This window comes from Magnolia sinica, chromosome 19, assembly GCF_029962835.1.
Source record: "Magnolia sinica isolate HGM2019 chromosome 19, MsV1, whole genome shotgun sequence".
Classification (NCBI taxonomy): Eukaryota; Viridiplantae; Streptophyta; class Magnoliopsida; order Magnoliales; family Magnoliaceae; genus Magnolia; species Magnolia sinica.
In genome coordinates this window covers 28964315-28984366 of record NC_080591.1, presented here as the reverse complement: position 1 = coordinate 28984366, position 20052 = coordinate 28964315, and the positions used below count along the sequence as shown (strand labels likewise).

Sequence of the window (20052 nt, the reverse complement as noted above, 5' to 3'; positions counted from 1 at the left end):
ACAATATTCCATCATGTTGAACTCTCAGTGGATGGGTGGTGGACTAAATCTCCATTGAACTGTTGCGTCCATCTGAACACTGGTCAAATGCCCATCGGCATGAAGCACCTTGGCCCTTTTATTTACCCATTCTAATAATTGTATCTGCAACAAAGTCTCTGTTTAAAACAAGATTAAACAAAGGATTTAAAAAAAAAAAAAAAAAAATCTTCCCCTAGATTCAACACCAGAACAATATATATCTAGAGCTTCTTAAGAACAATATCAAACAGTTCTATTTTATATCGGAATCTTCTTCAATGTAACTAATAATCTTAGTAGTTACCGAGGTAAGATGAACCCTCACCTAACAACAAGGGCCTATTTTGTGTCTGTTGGTGAATCCCAACCTTGAGATATAAGTCTCTAATTGCATGCATTTCCATGACAACATCTCTCATCTTCATTCTTTCCTTTGGCGTTTCTGTAGAACATGATACACCAATGTTGACCAATGAAACCAAGCAATCATGCATTCTATTTGTCAAATTGTTATGATTTTCACTGTCTTGAATAGTTTCAGCATCTTCTAAGAGAAGTCTTGGATCTATAATCTCCATTACTTGTTTTGGAAAAGCCGACTTTGCAAAGTGATGAAGGCTCTGATTGTCCTTAAACATGTCATCAGTTGGCCGCTTGCCAGTGATCATCTCAAGTAGAAGGATCCCATAACTGTATACATCTCCATGTGTGGACACCTTACCGCCCATCCCATGCTCTATGATTTACAAATGTCACATATTTGAATGTTAGGCAATTATTTAAAGAAAGATAAAAATAGTGGTTAGATATTGAGAGGGAGAAAAAGGGAAATTTCATTTATATAATTAACATTTCTGCCTCTCCCAAAATTTAGAATATCTGAAAATAAGGAATTTGATGAGTGTATGGTTTGTCCCAACAAATAGTCCTTCTAAGAAAATATCCTATAAATAGAACAAGAATCCTTTGTTTTCACACACAGTTTATCACAGCTAGAGAAATAATCTAGTAACAATTCTTCATACCTTATTAGTTATAGTGTGAATCAATGTGGGGCCAATCTAGCCAACATTTAGTCATTGTTTACCCTTGGATAAGGTCTATCATGAATTGTTGATGCCCACTAAATCGCTTTGATGGGATAATATCATTCTTAACAAGCTTCACCATAATATTAATATATATATATATGGAAATTACCAATCATTTTGCAAGATAAATGGATAAAAATAAAACGATAAAGGACTAAAATCCTTAATTACCTGGAGGAATATACCCAATAGATCCCTTAATCCCAGATGTGCTGATCTGATTTTGAGAGCAACTTTCTGCAGCTTCAGAGAGGAACCTTGCCAAACCAAAGTCACCCACATGGGCAACCATGTCAACATTAAGAAGAACATTGCTTGGTTTTAGGTCCCGATGAACAATTGGTGTTTGGTAATGACGATGAAGATAATCTAATGCCAAAGCCACATCAATGGCTATATTTAGCCTCTGGGTAAGATTCAAATTCCTCAATTGAGGTTGTTCATCTACATTTGGATGCAACCACTTCTCCAGACTACCATTAGGCATGTACTCAAACACTAGAGCTCTGAAATCATTGCCATTAAAATCAATGCTCGAGCAAACCGTTAAGATCTTGACAAGATTTCGATGCCGGATGTTTCTTAATGCTTCGCATTCAACTGCAAAACTCTTAAAAGCTCCTTGCTGTAGGAGGTTGAGTACCTTCACTGCAACAAGTGTTTCAAAGCATTCTAGTACTCCTTTATATACAGAACCGAAACTTCCCACACCAATTAAGTTAGCTGAAGAAAACCCATCTGTTGCTTGAAGGAGATCTGCATAAGAAACTTGTAACCACTGATTCTGTGTGGAAGATGGAGAAGAAGCTTTCTTTGGAGAATTTCTTCTCCAATAAAGAGCTGCAATGATACACGACAGGAGAAACAAAGATAAAACCACAGTAATAACTGTGACTTTTACTCTGGAAGCAAGAGGCTTTCCTCTTTTCTTAGAAGCTTCCTTAGGGCACCCTTGCAATTGTAGTTCTGGCATACCACCACAGAGTTTGCTGTTTCCGACAACTGAAATTGCATTGGCATTTCCAAAGATCCCTCCTTTGGGCACTTCACCTTCGAAATTATTGAATGACAAATTCAAATACTGTAAGAAATGAAATTCTTCAAAATACTTTGGAATCTGCCCAGACAAGTTATTGCACGAAAGATCTAGCCCTTCGATACCTTTTAAATTCTTTAGAGACTCTGGAATGGTTCCTTGAAACAAGTTGCCATGCATATAAAGCAACTCCATGCTTTGACACTTTCCTAACGTATCTGGAATTTCACCTGATAGTTTGTTATCTGAGACGTCCATTTCCCGAATATTTTCTAAGTTATCAACTTCCAGCAGGAGAGACCCAGTGAATGAATTACAAGACAGGCTGATTTGAGCTGCGCCGACTTGTTTGAGTATGGTACCATTGAGTTTATTTTCAAAAATGTAAAATTCTTCCATAAATCCCCAATTTCCAAAACTAGAAGGTATGCTTCCATGGAAATCATTTCCATACAAGTAGAGTTTGCTTAATCCAGTGATGTTGCCAATTGAAGGTGGGATTTGCCCTGAAAATTCATTTCGATAGAGAATCAAGGCTTGCAACTTGTTAAGCTTCCCAATAGCATCTGGAAGAGTACCCTTCATGGAATTCCCTCCCAGATTCAGAGCATTCAAGTTGATGAGATTGTCGATTTCCTTGGGAATGATTCCAAATATCTTGTTTTTTCCTAAAAGCAGAATATTTAGCTGTGTCGAGAGATTAGCAATGGAGCCGGGCAACTCACCAGAGAGATAATTAAAACTAGCAGATATGGCTTGTAAATTGGTGCAGTTGGTCAGTGAAGTAAGGAAGCTCAGGTCATCACCTTCCCTGCTTCCAAGCTGATTTACCTCGACATTGAAACGGTAGAGACGGGAAAGACTTCCTAGATTCAAAGGCACATGTCCACTAAAACTGTTGTTGCTAAAATCAACAAGGTCGAGACTTGAAGCATTGGACAATGAATTTGGCAGCGTTCCAGTGAATTGGTTTACAGCTACAGAAATCCATTCCAGGTGCGGAAAAGCAAGGCCTAGGTTGGGTGGAAAGCTTCCATGTAGCCGATTAGAAGCCACGCTAAACACTTGGATGGATGAGAGATTATAAATCGATGGTGGAATCGTACCTGATAACTGATTTCCACCTACCTGGAAAGAGATAATGCCTGCCAATTGACCAAGCTGGTTTGGAATTTGCCCGTCCAAAATGTTATTTGTTAGATCAAGAGTGGTGAGAGAGGAAAGGTTCCCCAACGAAGGTGGGATGCTTCCACTGAGATTGTTGCGGTAGACGTTAAGAGCATTGAGCTTTGACAAAGAGCCAAGCTCAGTGGGAAGTTTTCCGTCCAACTGATTCCGCTCGATGTGAATGGCTATGATTTCTGAGCAGTGGGTCAGATTGGATGGAATTTCTGTTGTTATATTTAGTTGAATTAAATAGACTATTAAAAATCGAGAACCAAAAAAGGAAAATAAATTTTGAGAAAGAAGAACTTATTGAATGAGTCGAGGCGTGACTGAGTCACTCGGCTTGAAATCGAATTTGCTCCCCTTGGACAGCGTCCTAAGTGCAACAGGTTTCCAGAGCAATTGACCTCCAGGATACAACGACTATGACCCGGTCCCAGCGGTGCACTCACTGTACACGGGCTCGAACCACTTGCAGTTTAATCCGAAAGTGCTGAGTTGACTCAGCGATGAACTCAGTAGAAAATTGCTTAAAACCGAATATCAGAGAGCGTTTTATAAGAGAAGAATTTTTCGTATTTGAAACTGGAATCGGTTATCTTTATATAGACTCCGAAGTGGTGCATAAGCACCCTTTATAAAAGGTTAGGTCCGTTGGGTTTAAACCCAACAGGTGCGACCAACCGGAAGGGACGCATCTCTCTGGTTTAAAACGAAAAAGCGCAAATGCGAGTATACTCCCGCACATACAGTCCTGCGAGTACCCATACACACACTCACGCGAGTACACACACCGCACCCGCACCCGCACCCAGCCCAGCCCAGCCCAGCCCGTCGCGTCGCGTCGCGCACGCGCACGCACACACGGACTCGGGCTCGGCTCGGCTCGGCTCGGCACGGCACGGCTCGGCTCGGCTCGGCTCGGCGCGCGCGCGCGTGTGTGGTCAATGGCATAGATTAGAGCTATTGGCATAGCCCCCCCACAGGACCAAATTCACATGCCCCCTGAAAGGGGCTCAAGCCCTAGGCAAAAAGACTATCTTATATACAAGATAGTTTACCTTTTCAAATCCGATGTGGGACAAAATCCACAACTCAAAAGTACTACAACTTTTCAAAATTGGAGGGAAATTACCGAAAATTTAAAAATTCGAATTTTAATGCTATTTTAAAACAAAATACAACAATCCCCTACATGTTTTAAAATAAAACCCTTTCGGATTAAAGCGTAATAGTTGTGCAATGGTGCCGGTGTCACCATAGACTTGAACCGACATTAGAGTAAGCAAGATAGGTCTACAGGAATCAGGTGACACCATAGTCTTGAACCTGAATCCTTTTAATGTAGATCGCAAGTACATGCCACTCACACAACTCTTCCTCTGTAAGTGATTCTGTGGTTCGGTGCGTTTCGGCCATACACCATTACTTGGATTTCATGAGTGCTCTAGAGAATTCGCCTAAATTCTCATAGGAAGCGGCCTCCACCTCCACACCCATATAGGTGAATTCCATCAAGTGTATGCAGCAACTGTATACACCATCAAATATATGGCTATGGATTCATTAAGAGTTCTAACAACTCATCCTTTTGCGTTGCTGCTCGCACTGTACACCATAGAAGGGGCTCATACAACTCAGTGTAATCGTCTACCTCGTGTCTTATTGTTTACCCATTGAACCTATCTCATGGGATCTCCACTTGTATAAGTTGGGTTGCCGACACTGGCAGCTCATATATTAGGCTCAGCCCCATTCCCTTCGATGTATCATTGACTAACCTTTTAGATAGTCCTTTAGTCAGAGGATCTGCTAGATTCTTTTCTGACCTCACAAAGTCAATAGATATGACTCCATCACGCAACATATGTTTCACTATGTTGTGTCTGAGTCTAATATGCCTGCTCTTTCCATTATATATTTTACTCTTTGCTTTCGCTATAACTGCTTGACAGTCACAATGAATAGATATGGTCGATACAGGCTTTGGCCACAATGGTATATTAGCTAAGAGATTTCTAAGCCACTCGGCTTCTGTTCCAGCCTTTTCTAAGGCAATAAACTCGGATTCCATAGTAGACCGAGCGATACATGTCTGCTTGGTAGACTTCCAAGAGACTGCTCCTCCACCTAAAGTGAAGACATATCCACTCGTGGATTTTGTCTCATCTGAATCACTAATCCAATTAGCATCACTGTATCCTTCTAATACAGCAGGAAAATCATTATAATGTAAACCATAGGCTATACTGCCTTTTAGGTATCTCAAAATCCTAGACAAAGCATTCCAATGCTCTTTTCCAGGGTTATGTGTATATCTACTTAGCCTATCTACTGCAAAAGCAATGTCTGGTCTAGTGCAGTTTGTTAGATACATAAGGCTACCAATTATTCTGGAATATTCCAATTGAGACACACTATTTTCTGTATTCTTCATGAGAGTCACACTATAATCATAAGGAGTACTGATAGGTAAACGGTCAAAATGGTTAAACTTTCTCAATATCTTCTCAATGTAATGAGATTGAGATAATATAATAACATCATTTTTCCTGGTTACTTCAATACCCAAGATTACACTAGCCTCTCCTAAGTCTTTCATGTCAAACTTAGATGACAAGAATTTCTTAGTTGTATTAACTAATTTAATATTAGTTCCAAAAATAAGCATGTCATCAACATAAAGGCATATAATAACATAATCATTTTCAGAAATTTTACTATATACACATCTATCTACATCATTTATATGATAACCATTTGATTTTAAAATACCATTAAATTTTTCATGCCATTGTTTAGGAGCCTGTTTTAAACCATATAATGATTTAATTAGTCTACATACTTTATTTTCTTTTCTTGATATCTTATAACCCTCAAGTTGTTCCATATATATTTCTTCTTCTAAGTCTCCATTTAGGAAAGCTGTCTTAACGTCCATCTGGTGTACCACTAGTTTATATATGGAGGCTATCGCTATTAAGACCCTAATAGTTGTAATTCTAGTTACAGGAGAGTAAGTATCAAAGTAATCTATTCCTTCTTTTTGTTTAAAGCCTTTCGTTACCAACCTAGCCTTAAACTTATCAATAGTCCCATCTGGTTTTAGTTTCTTTCTAAACACCCATTTACAACCTATTGGTTTATTTCCAGGTGGTAGGTCTACAATTTTCCAAGTGTTATTAGATATAATAGATTCTAACTCATCATTTATTGCTTCCTTCTAAAAGGTTGCATCTGGAGAGTTAATTACTTCTATATAGGTTGTAGGATCATCTTCTACTAAGAAAGTGAAAAAACCATCTCCTAGGTTAGTTTCTCTTCTAACCCTAGTACTTTTTCTTGGTTGTATCTCTTCTACTACTTTCTCGTATGCATTTTTACTAGTAGATGCAATATCTGATTCATTGACTTCCTCTATTCCTATAGATTTAGATTTCATAGGGAATATGTTCTCAAAGAACTCTGCATCCCTAGCTTCTATAATTGTATTAGGATCTAGATTATTATCCTTAGTTTTTAAAACTAGAAACCTATAGGTCGCACTATTTTGTGCGTAACCTATAAATATACAGTCGGTCGTTTTAGGACCTAACTTTCTTTTCTTAGTTTCAAGTAATCCTACTTTAGCAAGACACCCCACACTTTAATATATTTGTAACTAGGAACATGATTCTTCCATAGTTCATATGGTGTTTGTTCAGAAGATTTAGAAGGAATCCTATTTAGAATATAACAAGCAGATAAAATTGCTTCTCCCCACATATTTGAAGGTAAGCCTGAACTATTTAACATAGCATTCATCATCTCTTTTAGAGTTCTATTCTTACGTTCTGCTATTCCATTTTGTTCTGGTGTATAAGGAGCTGTAGTTTCGTGAACTATTCCATTCTTTTCACATAATTCTCTAAATTGAGAAGATTCATATTCACCTCCTCTATCTGTTCTAAGTCTTTTAATTTTTATATTTAACTGATTTTCAACTTCAATTTTATATTTAGAAAAAGCATCTAAAGCTTCATCTTTGTTCCTTAACAGATAAACTCTAGTGAACCTAGAGTAATCATCTACAAAAGTTATATAATATCTTTTTCCACCTCTAGACATGTGATTTCTAAAATCACCTAAGTTACTGTGTATTAACTCTAATAGAACAGATGATCTTTCTATTTGTTTAAAAGGTTTTCTAATGAATTTTGATTCGACACATGTTTCACATTTGTTAAATTCTTCATTAGATATATTAGATAATAAACCTAATCTTTTCATTTTCTTCAAAGATGCTATATTCACATGACCTAATCTACTATGCCATAGATAAAAAGGTTCAACAATATAAATAGAACTGAATGTCTTCTTATTATTATCATTGGATACATTTATAATGAATAAACCATCGCTACAGTACCCCTTACCAACAAAAGTTCCATTCTTAGTCATTACAAGCTTATTTGAATCAAATACTAACTTAACACCAGCCTTATTGAGGAATGAACCAGAGACCAAGTTTCTTCTAATGTCGGGCACATGTAGGACATCATTCAACATTAGAGTCTTTCCAGAAGTGAGTTTCAGAAGTACTTTCCCTTTCCCTACAACTGGAGACGTTCTAACATTACCCATGAACACCTGTTCATCATCTCCTGATATTTAATAGGAGGTAAACATGCTATGATCCTTGCACAAGTGCCTAGTTGCACCAGTGTCTAGTACCCACTCCAAGTTGTTTACAAGGAAGACTTCTGACACCACAGCTACTATCATGTCAGACTCATTGCCTGTTTCTGTAAGATTAGCTTGCGACTTATCTTTGTTTTTCTTAAGCCTGCAGTTTTGACATGATGCCCAGGCTTTCCACAGTTGTAGCAGTTTTTCTTTTTCTTGAATTGATTGTTTGCATTCTTCTTTTTGAGCCTGCATTCATTTGTATAATGTCCAGGTTTGCCACAGTTATGACAGTTGCCCTTTTTCTTATTATTTGCCCGACTTGATTCCACAAGATTCGCCTTTGAATCTATCTCATTTTTATTTTCTTTTTGGTCCCTGATTCTATTAGCCTCCTCTATTCGTATGTGTACGATAGTGGTTTCCAAAGAAACACCATTCTTTTTATGTTTCATTCTATTCTTATATTCTTTCCAGGAGGGCGGTAACTTTTCTATTAGTGCTCCTGACAGAAACACTTCATCCAACTTAATTCCTTCTGTCGATAGTTCATGAACTAGACTTTGAAAATCATGAATCTGATTTGTGACAGGTATATCGTCTGTCATTTCATAATGAAGGAAATTAGCAATTGCATGTTTCTTAGCGCCTGCATCTTCTAATATGTATTTCTTTTCCAAAGTAGTCCATATGTCTTTAGCAGACACGTAAGAAGCATACACGACATATAGTTCGTTGGATAAAGAGTTTAGAATATAATTTTTACAATTATTTTCATCTGTTACTTCAGTTTGATTTGCTGGATCTATAGTAAATGATTCAGATAAAATGTATGAAACTTTCAGGGTGGTCAGAGCGAACATCAATTTTTGTTTCCACCGTTTAAATGATTGTCCAGCGAACGGTTCGATTTTGGCTAACTCAGTAGAAGCATTTACTGTTACTGTAGCCATAGTCTATGTAATTCAACAAATTTCGATTTCAAGATTGTTGTTATATTTAGTTGAATTAACTGACTATTAAAAATTGAGAACCAAAAAAGGAAAATAAATTTTGAGAAAGAAGAACTTATTGAATGAGTCGAGGCGTGACTGAGTCACTCAGCTTGAAATCGAATTTGCTCCCCTTGGACAGCGTCCCAAGTGCAACAGGTTTCTAGAGCAATCGACCTCCAGGATACAACGACTATGACCCGGTCCCAGCGGTGCACTCACTGTACACGCGCTCGAACCACTTGCAGTTTAATCCGAAAGTGCTAAGTTGACTCAGCGATGAACTCAGTAGAAAATTGCTTAAAACTGAATATCAGAGAGCATTTTATAAGAGAAGAATTTTTCGTATTTGAAACTGGAATCGGTTATCTTTATATAGACTCCGAAGTGGTGCATAAGCACCCTTTATAAAAGGTTAGGTCCGTTGGGTTTAAACCCAACAGGTGCGACCAACCGGAAGGGACGCATCTCTCTGGTTTAAAACGAAAAAGCGCAAATGCGAGTATACTCCCACACATACAGTCCTGCGAGTACACACACCGCACCCGCACCCGCACCCGCACCCAACCTAGCCCAGCCCGTCCCGTCCCGTCGCGTCGCGCACGCGCACACGCACACGCACACGCACACGGACACGGACTCGGACTCGGCTCGGCTCGGCTCGGCACGGCACGACTCGGCTCGGCTCGGCGCGCACGCGCGCGTGTGTAGTCAATGGCATAGATTAGAGCTATTGGCATAGCCCCCCCACAGGACCAAATTCACATGCCCCCTGAAAGGGGCTCAAGCCCTAGGCAAAAAGACTATCTTATATACAAGATAGTTTACCTTTTCAAATCCGATGTGGGACAAAATCTACAACTCAAAAGTACTACAACTTTTCAAAATTGGAGGGAAATTACCGAAAATTTGAAAATTCAAATTTTAATGCTATTTTAAAACAAAATACAACAATTTCTCCTTGGAGTGAATTATCAGTCAGGTTGAGAATCTGAAGACGGAACAAACGACCGATTTCTTGAGGGATTTTGCCTTGGAATTTATTGGTGGAGAGATCGATTCTTCTCAAGAAAGAGAGATTTCCAATGTGAGGTGATATGTGGCCCACCAAGCTGTGGTCCGTCAGGTTTAAGATGGTGACCCTCTGGTGATGGCGGCGACTGCAGGTGACTCCCTCCCATTTGCAGAAATGGAGAGAATCGTTCCATGAACTCAATATTCCAAGAGGATCTTTGGAAATACCTTCTTTAAATGCGAGCAATGCGAGTCGATCTGTCTCATTTTTCAATGTAATTACAGAGGGTGAGCAGGGGTTGATGGAGGAGAGAAGGATTGCATGGAAGAGGATAAATGACCATAATACCCTGAGATTGAAACGTGGGAATTCCATTACGTGGATAGGAAATGGGATGATGAAGAAGAAAGAACATGAATGCAGGATGAGTTGTACTCACATACAATATTTGTAGCTCTTGTAGCTCATATGAGTGCGGATCCTCTGTTTCCAGCGCACCCTGTCTCCCCGTATCCTAGAATTTAATTGGTCCACGTCATTTGTACTGACATCAGCACAGCTCTTTAATAAAATAAAAAACAATTTACAAAATACCGCTCCATTAGTAAGAAAGGTTGCGTTTCCGGGAAGCCGATTTCCTGGGAAAGACTTTCGTGGAGAGTTCCTGCGTTGGGAACTCAGGTGGGGTCCACCGTGATGTTTGTGAGAAATCCTCCCCGTCAATCCGTTTTGTGAGTACATTTTAGGACATAATGCCAAAAATGAACCATTTCTGAAACTCAAGTGGGCCAAAAACGTGATAATTGAACGTCCTTGTATACGGTTGGACACCATTGAAATCAGCTGGATCTAAGACTCAAGGGGCCACACAGGAGGGAACAGTTGGACACCATTGAAACATTTACATGGTCACAAAAGTTTTTATTTTTTATTTTTATTTATATATATATCAGGTTAAGATTTTTTATTTTCACTTCATCCCAGTGGGAATGACCTTATATACGGTTTGGATGGCACCATATAAATACCACGTCAACGCAGTAAGTTTCTAAAAACGGACTTCCGTACGCGTCCGGGATTCTAGGGAGTTGTGGGCCATTGTTTGTGGCCAAATGTCTGATCTAAACCGTCCAAAATCTTCATAGGGTAGCTAAAACCCTAACCAAGGAGCCAAAAGAGAGTTTTGGGACGGACAACGTCCCAAATCCCACTTCAAACGCAAACAGTTTCCGTTTTCTTATGCACGTAGGTCGGTTGCTGCGTAAAGTCGGTTCTCCCACCGACTCCAGCCACGAACCGACCCCCCTGGTGCCTATATAAAGGAGAGGAGAAGAGAAAGAAGGGATATCTTGGTGTGGAACAGCCGTGGAGGCATCATTCAAATATGGGGGACGTCTGGAAGAGAGAGAGAGAGAGAGAGAGAGAGAGAGAGAGAGAGTTTAGAAGTTGTTTGTTTCTGTTTTTTTACTGCTTTCTTATGATTTTTGAGAGGTCTAGCCCAATCATGTCAGGCTAAACCTCTTAGCTAGGGCTAAGAGGTGAAGCTTGTGGCGTGATGGGATTGATTCTACGGCTTTGATTCATGTTAGACTGAATTGATATTGATTTTTGTTTGATTAATAGGAATGCTTTTAGTTTTTAATGATTTGTTGTGACTTCAATTATAATAGATCTGCAATGGCTTTGAGTATTTCCTTTCCCTTATTTTGATTATGATATTAGGAAACCCTGTTGTTCACCATTACCCCTAGACATAGTTGGATGATGGAATCCCTCCTAACATTCAAACATCTTTCTGATTGGTTGTGGATTAGTTTAATTCTATTGTTTACTTTGTCTCATGAGCATGGTTTTGTGATGGAATCATCTCTAATTCTTATACCTTTCATCTCTTTGAAAACTAGATCGAAAGAAGTTCAGATTGAGCTTTAGTAATATATCTTCCAACTGAATGAAGATGGGACTTGAAGTCTAGTTGAGTTCTGAATCAAGCATAGATCTCCATGATCTCTACAAGTGGATCCTTGGCACCCTAGTTTCCTACCTTTGATTTCTACAAATTTTATATTAATATTTTCACCATTATTCTCTCATATTCACTCAATTTAGATTTCATCTTATTCTAGTTCTAGTTCTGGTTACTTTCAGAATACGTACAAGGTTCAGTCCTTATGGATTCGACCTCAGTCTTACCGAGATTATTACTACATCACAACCCTATACTTGGGGTGTAAACACAATCCCATCACACTACAAGCTTCACCTCTTAGCCTTAGCTAAGAGGCTTAGCTAGACATGCTTAGGCTAAGAGAGAAAAAACATAATCAAAGGAAACGAAAGAAAGAAAATAAAGAAGAAGAAAGGAACTCCACACCCTCTCTCTCTTTCCACGTTTCCACCCTTTCTTCACGTCCAAGATGATTCTTCCCTTCTCCTTCTCTCTTCCTTTTGTAAAGACAACAGGGGCAGTGGCTAAGTCGGTCGGTGGCTGTTTTCGCAGCCAGTTGCGTGCGTAAGTCGGCAAAAGGCTTTTTGCGTAACCTATTTACGCAACCAAGAAGACGCATGGAAAACTTTCACTTCCCTCACTTCTTTTCTAAAGAAACAACGTCCCTTGGGACGTTTTTGGATGGTCTATATGATGGACGGTTCAGATCGGCCATCCAATCACCGGTGATGGGCCACAACTGCCTGGAAAATCCAATTTTCTTAGTACATGCGTAATTCATACGCACCTTACTGTCATGTTCGGTAGGCCTCACAGTGATGTTTTTAGATGAATCTATCCCGTTATTGGATTCCTGGCGAAAAACTAGTCAGGAAGGAGTGGTTTTTATCAGGTTTTGGTGGGTTCACTGTATCAAATCAACTCGCTGTTCATCCTGCATTTTCTAATGATCCACGTGTGTACGTGTGCATGGGCCAAAAGGCGACCTTAGCGAGGGTCGTGCTCCCCCTCCGGGGTGAATGGATGGCTCTGATCACTGAAATGTGAGATGGGTGGGGCCCACTAGCCAAAACCGACGAACCAGCGCCAATCCATTGATTCCTCTGTGTGAGAGAGACGGGTTAACCATCTATTGACCGGATCTGCTGTCCGGTGCGCGTCCAGCGCACGTGTACCCTATGTATATGGAGTGTACATGTGGGGTCCATCATGATGATTTATGGGTTGATCTGTCCGTTGGGCCACTTCTACAAGGATCCAATGGTTAAAATTTGATGTGTACGGTTAATTTATGGTCCTCAGGTCAGATATAAAGTTTTAGGCCGAACGGATGGTGAGAACCCTGTGATCTTGCATTCTGAACGATTTTCAGGTCTCTTGGACTTCAATTACTTGATTTTCTCGGATATTTGGCATGTAAAGTCCTCGATCTCGGTCCCCTGCAGTCTGTCCCTTGCCTTGGTGATTTCTGATCATTAAATCCATGTTTTTAGTACCTTTTTTCAGTCTAGGCTCCTAAATACACCTTACAACACAAACACGATTAAAATAGGCCGTTAAATAGTATGATGTTTGTAAATTTAGGTAATAACTGGGGTTTAATATGCAATATTTGACCCTCAACAATGAGCATTCTGTCTTCCGATAGTGGAGGTAGGAAAAGCCAGAAAGAGGAAGAAGAAACATGGCGAACAACAGTAGAACGAGCTACTTTAGCCAACCAACCCGACTTTGCCAGGTTGCGCAAGCCGGATTTGTGAAATACCCCTGGGTTGACGGTCATTTCCCTATTTTAATTCCGTTTTTACTATAAATAGTAAGTTTAAGTTTGATTATAACTCTTCATCCGTCGGGCTTTAGGAGTTGCGCCCACGTGAAAAGAGCTTAGGATAATTATCAGAACAGTTTGGTGAAGCCAAATAGGACACTTACTATTTTTGGCCGAATACCTTACGCACTAGTAGACATCATGACCGTCTATAAATAGTAAGTTGCAAATTATAGCTGTTTTAGTTGTAGTTTTCTTCTGATTTCTCTCCCATTGCTTGGTATCATTATTTAACGGGTTGTGAACTCATTTATTTCATTCATTAATCAATTTCAAATTTTATAGAATTTATTTTTTATTTTGCTTGCTTTCTTTCTCATGGATTCGAGAAGTCTTTGTGAGGAGTCTAGAGTAATTCCGTGGATTCAGAATAGTTATCCTCTTGAGGAAGACAATGCTCGACCTCATTTCGTTCATCCCTACGTCAATTGGTATCAGGGCGAGGATTTTCTTTGGGCCGATGGCAAACAACAAAGGTATGAGCCAATATCCTATGGACGGTGATCTAGGGATTCGTGATCTTGCGGAAAGAAATGGAAGCTTTCCAATGGGAGAGTCAGTTGACCATACAAGGGTTTTGCTTCGAAAACTTGCACAATCCTCTCATTGATTCTCTACCCATTGAGAACTCCCATTGCCGCCCTACCTTCGCTCTTATATTGGAACCGGATGAATGCATATCCTCTAAGCTTAGAGGAATCAGGGAAACATGGAATATAGATATCCAAGACCTTCCCATACCTTTGAAATATGAGGAGGAGGTTGCCGTGATTGAAGGAATAGGGGAGGTTTCCAACGAATAAGCTCAATCCCCAATTTCTTCCATAATCGAGGTTAGCCCTAGATTGTTGTTCTCCTGCCCTGAATCAAGACCTCCCTCTACCTCTCCTCCTTCCTAAAGACGATGAATGCCCCCTCCTAGAAGGGGCCCTCTCTCTTCTCATGCGGAGCAAATCCCCTCCGGAAAGATGTTCTTCTCTGGTTTGTATGAAGATTTCTCAATCTGGGTTCCTCATCTACTGTAGATTGTCTGAGTTCTAAGAAAGAATGGCTTCACCCGGGTTAAGTTGGGTTAGGGTTGAGGTATAGGAACCTTGGGTTAGGCTAAGGTTGAGCACCGACTCAACCCAACCCGCCTGACTTTTAGCCCTAATTTTACCCCACTTTGAATGGTTAAAAGGTCAAGTATTACATAAGATCAGATGGTCCTATTGGAGTTTGTGCAGCCTATCAGACCATCATGTGTTGTTAATGTCTTATATCGTTAGTAATAGGGCCTATCGATGCCATCGATAGACTGCTCGATCCTATTGACTAGATATCGATGTCATCGACAAATGCTTGATCCCATCAAAAAAATTCAAAAAATTCATGTTGATTGCTGGATAGTTTTAAAGGTGCTACTTGATGCATCGAAATAGTCTTCGATGGCATCGACGGGTATTCGATGACATCGAAGGTCCCATCAAAGTTGCGTGTAGAACTATATAAGTGCATAATTTGTTTCTTATTCCAGTTGTGAATATATATATATATATATGTAGAGGCATGCTCACCTACGCACGTGCGCACCTTTGCACACGTGTCATGGGTGTCGAATCCGGATGGTCCATAAGATGCGGAATCTCATGAAACCTCACGGGGTGAATTTTCACCCTGATCGAAGATTCTGGTGGGCCATAGCAAAGAGAAATTCAAATCAAGGGAAGAAACTGTTTGCATTTTTCATGGCCCACCGAAGTTTTGGATTAAAGTAAAAATTCGTACCAGGGGGTTTCATGAGGTTCTGCTTCATGTGGACCGTTCAGATTTGCAAGACTCATCAGATATGATGAGTTCTCAAAAAAGTTCGTATGTAGTACGTATGAACTAGTTCGCAGGTGAGCATTTCCGTGTGTGTGTGTGTGTGTGTGTGTGTGTGTGTGTGTGTGTGTGTATCAGGTGTAATCAAGACTAGGAGAGAAGTAAGGTGTATTATGGCTTTTTAAAACATTCATAAGGGTTTAATGGTATAGTTAGGGGTTCGAAGGAGATTTGAGGCTTGTTCGAATTGGTAAAATCATTTATCTCTTGTAATTTTGTATTTTATAGTGTATTATTTTTCACTTTATGTCATGGTTTTTGTCCATATGAGTTTTGTCACATAAAATTTGGATTGTTCTTGTTTAAGTTTTTTGGTGCGATTATGTTTGTGTACTTTACTTGATTCCGCTCTATATGCGTCCATGGTTCCCAACATCATGGACATGTGTCTGCATAAAATTGTTAGAAAACCACATACAAAAATTTGTATAACAGTTCACACATTGGTCGATGCAAATACCTCTACCAGTCTTTGTAGAGTAAGCTTGTTTCACAAGTTATTCGGGATACAAATGCCTCTACAAGTACTTGTAAAATTCGCCTAGTCATTGAGGTATTATGTGTAATAAGTCATTCACTTGCTTATACACTAGTACCTGCTGGGGCCCACAGTGGCGTATATTTGGGCCCCACGAGAATAATTGTATGCAGTGAAAATCAGGCCTATCAGATGTTTCGTGAGCCACTCCAAAGGAAAAAAAAATGAACAACCCAAAAACCCTAAATTCACATGGTGACTCAGTCAATGGCTAAAACCCTAAATTCACATGGTGACTCAGTCAATGGCCGGATCAGCTAGATTTTTGTGGCATCCAACTTTCAAGGTTGGAAGAACCTGCTGGACAGGTTGGAGGCCAAACAGACAAGACAATGGACAGGACTTGCATTGTAATATTAAAATGTCTTAGAAATAGGGTATTAATTAACTAGCACTGATCACCATAAACATGGTTTATGGCACTTCTATCATTTTGATTTTGAGGGTTGGCTAGATGTGTTTTTCCTAGTCACTCCCGTCTTCATCTAATGTGAAAAGAAGTCCCTGGTCTACTGAGAAAAGACATGCACTATCTCATAATTTCTCTTTTTCAGGTCCTCAGTTAAAGGTGCCTTTTGACCAAAGAGGTCACTTATCTTTGATCTATCACATCGTTCTTTTCTTTGTGAGACCACTATCAGACCTTTATGATAATTTGATGTCCGACCGTACAATAGTATCTCCCTTTAAATATTAGAAATCAAAATATAGGAATCACACATTTAAATATATAGAAATCAGGATAAAGAAAGCAACTAAGTTAAGATGAAATAACTGAAGGTATAAAAGTGCTTGGCGAATGGGACCTTCATGTTGGGTCTGCAATCTCCCTTTCCAACCATAGCTTGACAGGTAAGCTCTTTGTGATGAAAATCGGGTGGAGAAGGTCGACTCTCCCAAAGGGACGTGGATTGGGCACTATCCCTGCATGATGAGGCTCTGAGAGGCCACTGTGATGTATGTCTTTTATACACACCGCTCATCCCTTATGCCATGTCATTTTAGGTTATAAGCCCCAAAATGATGTAAATACAAGGCTCAAATGGACCACACCACAAGAAGCAGTAGTGCTAATGATGTGCACCATTGAAAACTTCTTAGGGCATACCATGGCGTTTATTTGCCACCCAATTGGTTCATAAGGTTATATACACATGGATGGGAAGACACAAATATCAGTTTGATCCAAAATTTCAGCAAAACGTAAGGAGAATATTGTATACAAAACCTACATATAATTGTAGCCCCTCAGAGCTCCTGCTTGTCTCGGGACACAGATCCCCTGGGAAAGCCGTTGCAGGAAGTTCCTGTGCAAGGATGCTGCATTGGGCCACGGCTATGTTTGTGAGAAATTCATCTTGTCCATCCATTTTTTGAGCTCCTTTTAGGACATGAAAGTAAAAATGAGGTGAATCCAAAAGTCACGGGGAGCGTACGAAAGGAAAAATTGGGGGAAGAAATGCCTACCATTGAAACCTTTGTACAAAACTTTTATGACTATAAGAATGTTTCAATGGTGCTAAATGAATCCCAATTGTTTCTTCTCGTGTGGTCCACTTGAATTTTTGATCCACCTAATTTTTAGTCTCATGACCTAAAATGAGCTAAGAAAATGGATGAACGGAGTAGATTTCTCACAAACATTGCGACGAGCCCCACCCAGCATACTTGCACAAGAACTTTATGACCCGCTTGGCCCAGGCAGGGGTAGCACTCAGACTGCATCTGTCTCCTTATCCAACCATAGATTGACGCAGAGCTTCTTTGTGATGGAAACTGTGAGCGGGACTGCATGACATAAGTGTGGGACTTAATCTATATGCGGAATAGGCCCACGGATCTGTCTGTGCATGGGACATGGCGATCAGGGGTCGGATAGCTTACCTAGCTGAGACGCCGCCATGGAAGCCGGATAAGAATACCAGATAACCTGTAGAGCTTAGGATCTTCCTCTCCTTCACACCCTTTCTGCAATTCACAAGATGGGACTCGAATTTCTGCTATGGTGTAGGATTGGGGACCCAGCTCTCTTTTATAGAATCTGTGGAGAGGGAGTTTGAAACCCATCACAACTCTCTCTCCCATGCTCCACATTGTAGCATCCTAGTACAACTCAAATTACTGTCTGCGTAAGACAGTTATAGCATTCCAGCCCTATTACGCAAAGCTGCGCAGATAGACTGCGCAGCGCATCACATGAAGTGGGGCCCACTGGTCTACTCAATCATCCAGTCCAACTGTATGACAATCCAGACCGTTGATCAGTGAGGCCCACTAAATAAAGTTCTTACATTCTCCCACTTGGGCCTCATTGAACAACGTTAATGATAGTCATATAGAATTGTTTTGAAAAAAAATTTGATCTTTTAAGAAAATATCTAAATGGTTAACCAATGAAAACAATTGGACAGTATGAGTAATGCTATTCAATCTGGTCCATCAAGACAGTCAGTATCGAAACGCGGTAGTCATCACAACATTTAATTTAGGCGAAGTGAGTCTAAGCGCGATCACAAATACTTTCAATCTTAACGACATAGATCACGAACTAGGAAATGTGGCATAAGGATTACACATTTTAGTGTGACAATATGTGTCTATCCTTAAGAGGTCCTGAAGCTTTTAATGTCTCCAACGAGACACGACTGTAGTTCTACTTACTCAAAATTTGCGCATATATATAGAGAAGTAGAAATAAATCTTTATATCAAAATCATCCAAACAAACTGTATAAAACGAGATCTCTAAGTGTCTGTGAAAATCAAAGTACGCTCAACTCCCACTAACAAAAAACATCTGTGGGATCAATGACTCCCATGGATGTTACATGCTCCTGAAATGGCGTGATAGGTAGGCCTTTAGTGAGCGGATCTGCAATCATCTGCTTAGTGCCGATGAATTCCACGGACACTTGATGATTCTGAACTCTTTCCTTTACAACAAGGTACTTGATGTTGATATGCCTCGACCTTGACGAATGCTTGTTGTTACTAGAGAAGGAAATAGCAGCCGAATTATCGCAAAATATTTTCAATGGTTTTGGGATATGCTCCAGTACCCGCAAACCTGAAAAGAAACTCTGTAACCATAGTGCCTGATTAGATACCGCATGGCAGGCAATAAATTCAGCTTCCATAGTAGATGAGGCTGTGGTAGATTGTTTCACGCTTTTCCACGACACAGCTCCTCCCACCATCATGAAGATGTATCCTGAAGTAGACTTCTCAGTATCGACGCAGCCTGCGAAGTCTGCATCTGAATATCCGATCAACTCCAACTGATCAGACCTTTTGTATGTGATTCCGAAGTCATTTGTTCTCTGAAGATACCATAATACTTTCTTTGCAGCTATCCAATGTTGCATTTCTGGATTAGATAGATATCTTCCCAACATTCCAGTGACAAAGGCAATGTCCGGTCGCGTACAGACTTGAGCATACATGATGCTCTCTATTACTGATGCGTACGGAAATTCTTTCATTCGATTCTTTTCTAAATCGTTCTTTGGACACTGAAATAAACCAAATTTGTCGCCCTTCACAATGGGCGACTTTCCTGAAGCACAATTTTGCATGCCATACCTTTCGAGTACCCTAGCAATATAGGCTCTCTATGACAAGCTGAGCAGTCTAAGTGTTCTGTCACGGCGAATGTCAATGTCGATGACGTAAGAAGCTTCACCAAGGTCTTTCATTTCAAACTTTTGAGATAAAAATTTCTTAGCGTCGCTCAACATCCTCGTATCACTGCTAGCTAACAGAATGTCATCAACATACAAAATCATCATAACAAACTTACTCCCACTGGTTTTAATGTAGATGCATTCATCTGCAGTGTTTTCTACAAAGCCATATGAAGAAATTACTTCATGAAACTTAAGGTACCACT

The 20052-nt window shown here is 40.0% G+C and overlaps 1 protein-coding gene across 1 annotated transcript in view; it reads right to left on the bottom strand.

The window, feature by feature from the left end:
- Positions 1-262: 262 nt before the first annotated feature.
- LOC131234574 (probable LRR receptor-like serine/threonine-protein kinase At3g47570) overlaps positions 263-20052 on the bottom strand; it is a 34716-nt gene continuing 14926 nt past the window's right edge. Inside the window, exons 2-3 of the mRNA XM_058231509.1 lie at positions 1284-3539; positions 263-757 (exon numbers count right to left, since the gene is read on the bottom strand). Of these exons, the coding sequence (XP_058087492.1) occupies positions 315-757; positions 1284-3539 (2699 nt within the window). The 3' untranslated portion in view covers positions 263-314. The remainder of the gene's footprint in view (positions 758-1283; positions 3540-20052) is intronic.